Genomic DNA, 6,146 nt, shown 5'->3' with positions numbered 1-6,146 from the left:
TCTTTTAGATGTTACACTTTTTAAATTACGGACTCCTGGATAATTTTTGGAGAGGAAAGAGATAGAGAGAAAGAAAACAAAAGGGTCCCATGTGAACATGTGATAGGAGAGAGATAGAGAGAAGATATTACCCAAAATAAAAGTGTAATATCTAATTTGAAATTTCTTAAAATAGAAAGTGTAACATCTAAAAAAAACGGAGGAAGTAGAATAATTCAAAGTTGGGATTATTTTGAGAAGACCGATGAAGTAGGGATTATTCATGTTAATTTTTCCTTTCGTTTTTTGCCTGACATTAATATATTTTTATGTGGTAAGGCTTGCTGCTTGCACACATGTTATTGGTTTAGGGTATTGGAAGGTTTGAAGGTTATTTGTGGAGCTTTGATTCTGGAGGGATATTTGGCTAATGATGGTTTATGGATGATGGAGGGAAGAGGGGAATAACTCCTGATCCAAAGTATGTCCTCTTTTTATTTATTTCAGATCTCTTTTGTTATTATTAACAAGTTCATTAGGTGATTTAAGTTTCATCATTGAATTAGAAACATAAATAATATGATGGAGGCCAATGAAAACGAAAATGAAGATGCAATTATTTTATTAATTGAAATGAATGAAACAAGGCTTACTAGAAATAAAAAAATCTAAATGACATAGACTCGACAAGAAGAGAAATGAAGGAGGAGAATATTTATAGTACACCTGGGTGTACCATGCTCATGGTACACCCAAGACTATTTTCTCCAAATGAACAAAATGAGCGAATGAGCAAATGAGCAAAATGAACAAATGAGCAAACATTTCTATTCATTTAAGAAAATGAGTAAAATGAGCAATGAGTAAATGAGCAAAATGCCCAAATGAGCAAATTTGATGTCAAATGAGCACCTGAAGTTCTAATTTATTACAAAAATACCCCTGGGTGTACCATGTTCATGGTACCCGGGTATACCATGAGTGAACTCATGAAGGAGCTAGGGAGGGACTCTCTTGCTCAACCGAGAAAACTAACGTTAAATGACCATGCACCGGTGTCATTTAGGCACTGCACAAGGGTTTGTCGCTATTGCTGACTTTTGCTACAGTCGGAATTTGCAATTTGCCGTCTTCAACCATATGCCCCTTTCCTTGATGGTATTTGCAGTCACTAGTGGAAAAAGACAGAAGGGCTGCGGTTAAAACAACCCTAAGGGCCGCGGTTAAAACAGCCCTAAGGGTTGCGTTTTTGGCTAGCAGCCTTTCCGTAGCACTGCGTTTTAAAACCGCAGCCCTTCACAACGAAGGGCTGTGGTTGAGGCCCAAAAACGCAGCCCTTCTTTGTACAAAGGGCTGCAATTTTGACCATAACCGCAACCCTTTTGACCCAAAAAAATTTTAATTTTTTTTTTGTTTTTGCCTGGTAAAAATTATGAGTTTTAGAGTTTCGTGATACAATAATATCTGCTAATCTTGCACAAACAAAGATTACAGCTGGAAGAATAATGAAAGCTAATCTGAACCCAAGCTCATATCTACATGGGACGATTGACAAAAAATGAACAAAAAAAATAAACGAAAAATGAACAAAAAATGAAAAAAAATAACTCTAAAATTATAGATCTGAAAATGAACTAATCTGAAAAGGAACACATCTGAACATTAACGAAAATTAAAAAAAAATAACCCTAAAAAAATAAACTAATCTGAAAATGAACAAAAAATGAAAAAAATAAACGAAAATGAACAAAAAATGAAAAAAATAACCCTAAAATTATAGATCTGAAAATGAACTAATCTGAAAATGAACAAATCTGAACATTAACGAAAATGAAAAAAAATAACTCTAAAAATATAAACTAATCTGAAAATGAACAAAAAATGAAAAAAATAAACGAAAATGAACAAAAATGAAAAAAACCCCTAAAATTATAGATCTGAAGTTGCTGTCAACTAACGAACGACGGAGTTCGACCGACGAACAAAAGACGATCATGCCGGAAGGAACGACGTTGTTATTGTCGTTGCTTAAGCGGAGTTCGACCAACGAACAAAGAAACGACGGACGAGGAACGACGCGGCGCAGGTCAACGACGAACGACGAACGGAGGGCGAAACTTTGAGAACGACGAACGGAGGTTTTTGTTTGTTTAAGAGAGAGATAAAAGACGAAGATCCGTGAAGATTGAGTCGTGAAGATCCACATAAGCCATAGCCGAGTAAAGGACGGAGGTTTTTAAGGTTATAATTTGAAGAGAAGAAGAGAGAGAGAGAGAGAGAGAGAGAGAGGAACAATGGGCCAACAGAGGAGTAAAGGAGGGTGAGAGAGAAGGGAGAAGGAAGGACGTGAGAGAGGAGAGAGAATGAGGAAGAGGAGAATGAGCCCGCTTAATATGGTAAGCCCGCGCTTAATTCTTTTCAAAATTGTTTTTTAAAAAAGCCCATAAAAGGCTGCGTGTTTTTTAAAAACGCATAAGGCTGCGTTTTTTAAAAAACGCAACCGTTTATGGCTGATAGGGCTGCGTTTTTTAAAAAACCGCAGCCCTTCACTAAAAGGGTTGTGGTTTTCTTTAAAAACGCAAACCTTCATAAAAGAAGAGCTGCGTTTTAAAGAAAACGCAGCACTTCCAGCACAACCCTTCCTTCTCTTTCCCCTAGTGAGTAGGCATTAGGATTCCATATACTTGATCTTTTCTCAGGAGCAGAGTATGGAGCAGCGTAATATAAATATAATATAATAAACATTAATATGTTAATATTTAATAATAAAAATATAATTTAATTATTAATAAATTGTTAATAATAAATTAATAATAATAAATTATTTTTTAAGTAATAATAATAAGTTATTGAATAAAAATAATTTATCAAATAAATAAATTAATGTCAATTTGAAGTGAAGTGAATTGAACTAAAACTAAACTTGTGAGAACAGACCCTCCTTAGTCAACCGAGGATGCAGATGAAGCCTTGTGTGACAAATTTTGAACCGCATAGCAAGTCTAAAATTCTAAATCGCTACCGTTTCTTGCTCCAAATATATAAAAGTCGAAAAAACTAAAAACAACCCAACATCCGCCATTCTTTAAATCCTACTAGAAGAGCCGATCGGCAGAAAACGAGACACAAAAATGGTGAAAAACATGGATGAACTCACAGAAGATGAAAGAAAAGCTCTCAGAGGCAGCAAATTCGCCCCTCTTCCTCCTCAAACTTCCTCTTCTTCGTTGCGTTCTTTACCCAGGTAATTCAATTGTTAATAATTGAGTTTTTTTTTTTGTTATTAAACTATTAAAGATTGTAAATCTTGATGAATCTTAAGGGTTTTTATTCTTGTGCCGAATATAATTTTTCATGGATTGTTATATGAAATTTTTACAAGGATATCCTCATCAATTATGTTCTATGTCTTACAGTTTTGTGATGTCTGTTCCATTGAAATCAACATTATGTGTAATTTGATCATAATTATGAATTATGATAACATATGTGAGAAAGCCACTTGAAGGAAATGCGGCATGATAATTATTCGACCAATTTTATTGAGTAAGCTATACTGTGATTATACATACCATGTTGTAAAAATACTTAGGTGGTGATTGAGAATTATAGAGACAGTTTGCGTTGTGAGTGAGTTAGTCGTTTGTGAGATGGCATATTGTATGAGTTCAAATGAGTTTTTGATTGCACAATTGGTGGAGACCATCAAGTTTCCAACTATAAATGAAGTTTTCGCTAATTTATGTTGGCTCATTGAAAGAATTTGCATTTTAAAGCAGACTAGCGCATCCTGGTGGACCTGTAAAGACGAATAAGGCAGTGGCTTTAGCGAAGTTCCTTGAGAGGAAACTTCAGGAACCCGGGGGATTGGACACCCTAAATCCTAAACTCATAGAGTTGGCTGTCAAGAACGCGAAAGAGACTGTAAATGCTAGTGAGTATTCTGTACCAAATATTTCAGTTATCAGTCATACAGCACTATGCTTCATTGTCAAGTTCGATAATATTTGAGAGCCCATTTAATACCAAGAGTGATCATTTACAATCATGTGCGTGTTTTATTTTATTTTTGTATTGCTTTCTTTGCGTCATTCCACCCCCGCACCCCAACAATGTCATCCGTAAAGTCCCCCCCCCCCCTAGTTTCTTTCATAAGTTTTATTGTTTGAGACGGGGTGCCATACTGATATGCTCCCTCCGTGCTCTTAAGGGAAAATCTAGTATAACTGTTACGACTTATGATTTCCTTTTGATCTGTTCTTTACCTGCTACATAGGTGTAAGTTGGTGTTTCACAATATCTAAGTCTGAGATTTTGGTTGCTCTTGTTGCACCATCCAATTGCTATATATTGTATGTGCCATTTAGTGATGTTCATTTTGGAAATTGTGTCACTTTTTACCTTTCTCTGGAGAAGATTTCTGAAGGTATCTCTGAAGTTACAACTTTACGTAAACCTTTATATACGTTAGTTGGGATGATTGAATGTCATAGAAAAAAAAGTTTCCTTAAATTGGTGCCTCAACATTGTGAGAACACTTTTCTCTTTGACGCGTGATGATGGCAATGAATCTATGAAGGTTTACACATGAACTATATGTCCACCCTATTGCTTTTGCAGACCATAGGTGATAAAGTCTCTTAGGTACTTGTGGTTTTCCAGCTATAATGTGTTATTCCAGCAATTTTGTGGTCTCCATGGCTAGAATGGAGTGTGAACATTTCCTAGGAACCTTATTTATCGAGATTTAGTGTGATGAAATTACTTGTGAATATATGAGCTAATTTTGCTGAAGCCTTCAGCAGCTGTGCGCTTGGGGAGATTTAATAATTAACTAGGTTAATATGTAATCTTTCACTGTCTTTTGTTTTGAACACAATTAGTCCTCTTACATTGTGCCCTTTGTTTCACTTAATATGTATTGGAAAAAGGACTGGAAACTTCTTGCTGAATACATATAAGTTGGATAGTGTGACAGGCTCGAATCCACAAGAATCATATTGTCCTCCCGTTTTAGAGGGATTTTCTAGAATTGACTTGAGTTTTTGAAGATTTTCTAGGATTGAATTGAGTTTTTGAACCAACCAGAGTAATTTCTGTTAGAAGCCGCCCCCATCCCCCCCCCACCCACAAAAAAATTTGTACACTGGAGTCTGGATGAGAACTTTTTGAAGGAAAATTTTGCTCTTTGGACAAAAAGAGTATTTGTTTGGAGAGTAGTCATTGTGTTCACCATGTGCTAGACTATATTATTTGCATTACTTCTGGGATAGATGCTGCTTCGCTGTATTGTATCTTGACCAGTGATTGTTACTGACATCCTAATTCTTTAATCTCGTAATTAGACTGTAAACCTATTAATCTCAATATTATTGGACTTCTTGCGAATGAAATCATTTGCAACTGGGATAATCAGTATATTCATATAATTTATATCCGAGAGGCCATATAGGCTGAATTTTGCAGTTTGATGTACAGGTGGAACTTCAAAACATGGGAAGACTATTCAACACGTCACTTCCTTTGATGATTATGAGGTGGATTTGTCTAAAGTCTAAACAGTTGTCTGCACTAGTTGTGTTCTTATAGCTTCTATGCTTTACTGAGTGTAAATTTTGCAGGATAATTCCTTGAGAGATGAGTCAACGTCTGAGCCACAGAAGAAACAGAAGAAGGAAAAGCAGGATAAGAAGCAGAAGAAGAAAAACAAGAAAAGGAAAAAAGGATTTTCTCCTAGCTAGGCTTCCAATCTTGAACACCTCTTTGTTTAAAACATTTAGATGTGGGAACAAGAAGTTATATTAACCCTTTTTCTCCGCTTTCTTCCCGTTCTGCTTTTAGTGCACTGGCAGGTTGAGTGAGGATCAATGATTTTGAAGAAGTGCTTTAAAGAAGTTGGACAAGTTTAGGTTGTTGGGATACTTATTTACTCATTTTTGTACAATGTGATTAGCAGAACCTTGTGGTGGCAGATTTAAGTAGGTTAGTACAATTATCTGGTTGAAGAGTTACTTTACCCATATCTCCTTGTTTGTACGGAATGGAGAATTCATTTTTATTTATTTCTTCTATCAATGTCCTTTGTACAATCTAAATAAGATACCAATCTTTATCTTTTATTAGAGGTGAAGTGCTATTTATGGCCATGTTCTTAATTTAAGTTTCAT

The 6,146-nt window shown here is 35.5% G+C and overlaps 1 protein-coding gene across 2 annotated transcripts; it reads left to right on the top strand.

Moving 5' to 3' along the window:
* The first annotated feature begins 2,992 nt into the window (after positions 1 to 2,992).
* On the top strand, positions 2,993 to 6,101 carry LOC104884790 (uncharacterized). Of its 2 annotated transcripts, none has more exons than XM_048641436.2 (4): positions 2,993 to 3,223; positions 3,756 to 3,913; positions 5,458 to 5,516; positions 5,601 to 6,101. In XM_048641436.2, the coding sequence occupies exons 1-4, from the start codon at positions 3,111 to 3,113 to the stop codon at positions 5,718 to 5,720; spliced, it is 450 nt and encodes a 149-aa protein (XP_048497393.1). In that variant the 5' UTR covers positions 2,993 to 3,110; the 3' UTR covers positions 5,721 to 6,101. The 2 variants fall into 2 exon arrangements, with proteins under 2 accessions (XP_048497393.1, XP_010667788.2); XM_010669486.4 differs by having other exon boundaries at positions 3,001 to 3,223; positions 3,759 to 3,913.
* The last annotated feature ends 45 nt before the right edge of the window (positions 6,102 to 6,146 follow it).

The sequence above is a fragment of the Beta vulgaris genome, chromosome 3 (assembly GCF_026745355.1).
Source record: "Beta vulgaris subsp. vulgaris cultivar EL10 chromosome 3, EL10.2, whole genome shotgun sequence".
In the NCBI taxonomy this organism is placed as follows: domain Eukaryota; kingdom Viridiplantae; phylum Streptophyta; class Magnoliopsida; order Caryophyllales; family Amaranthaceae; genus Beta; species Beta vulgaris.
Note: the sequence above shows the minus strand (reverse complement) of the source record. Positions and strands in the feature narration are given on the sequence as shown.

Coding starts and splice junctions, on each gene's coding strand:
- LOC104884790 (XM_048641436.2), top strand. CDS start 3,111: ATGGTGAAAAACATGGATGAACTCACAGAAGATGAAAGAAAAGCTCTC. Junction 3,914..5,457: donor GAAAGAGACTGTAAATGCTA/GTGAGTATTCTG, acceptor TTTGATGTACAG/GTGGAACTTCAAAACATGGG. Junction 5,517..5,600: donor CTTCCTTTGATGATTATGAG/GTGGATTTGTCT, acceptor TAAATTTTGCAG/GATAATTCCTTGAGAGATGA.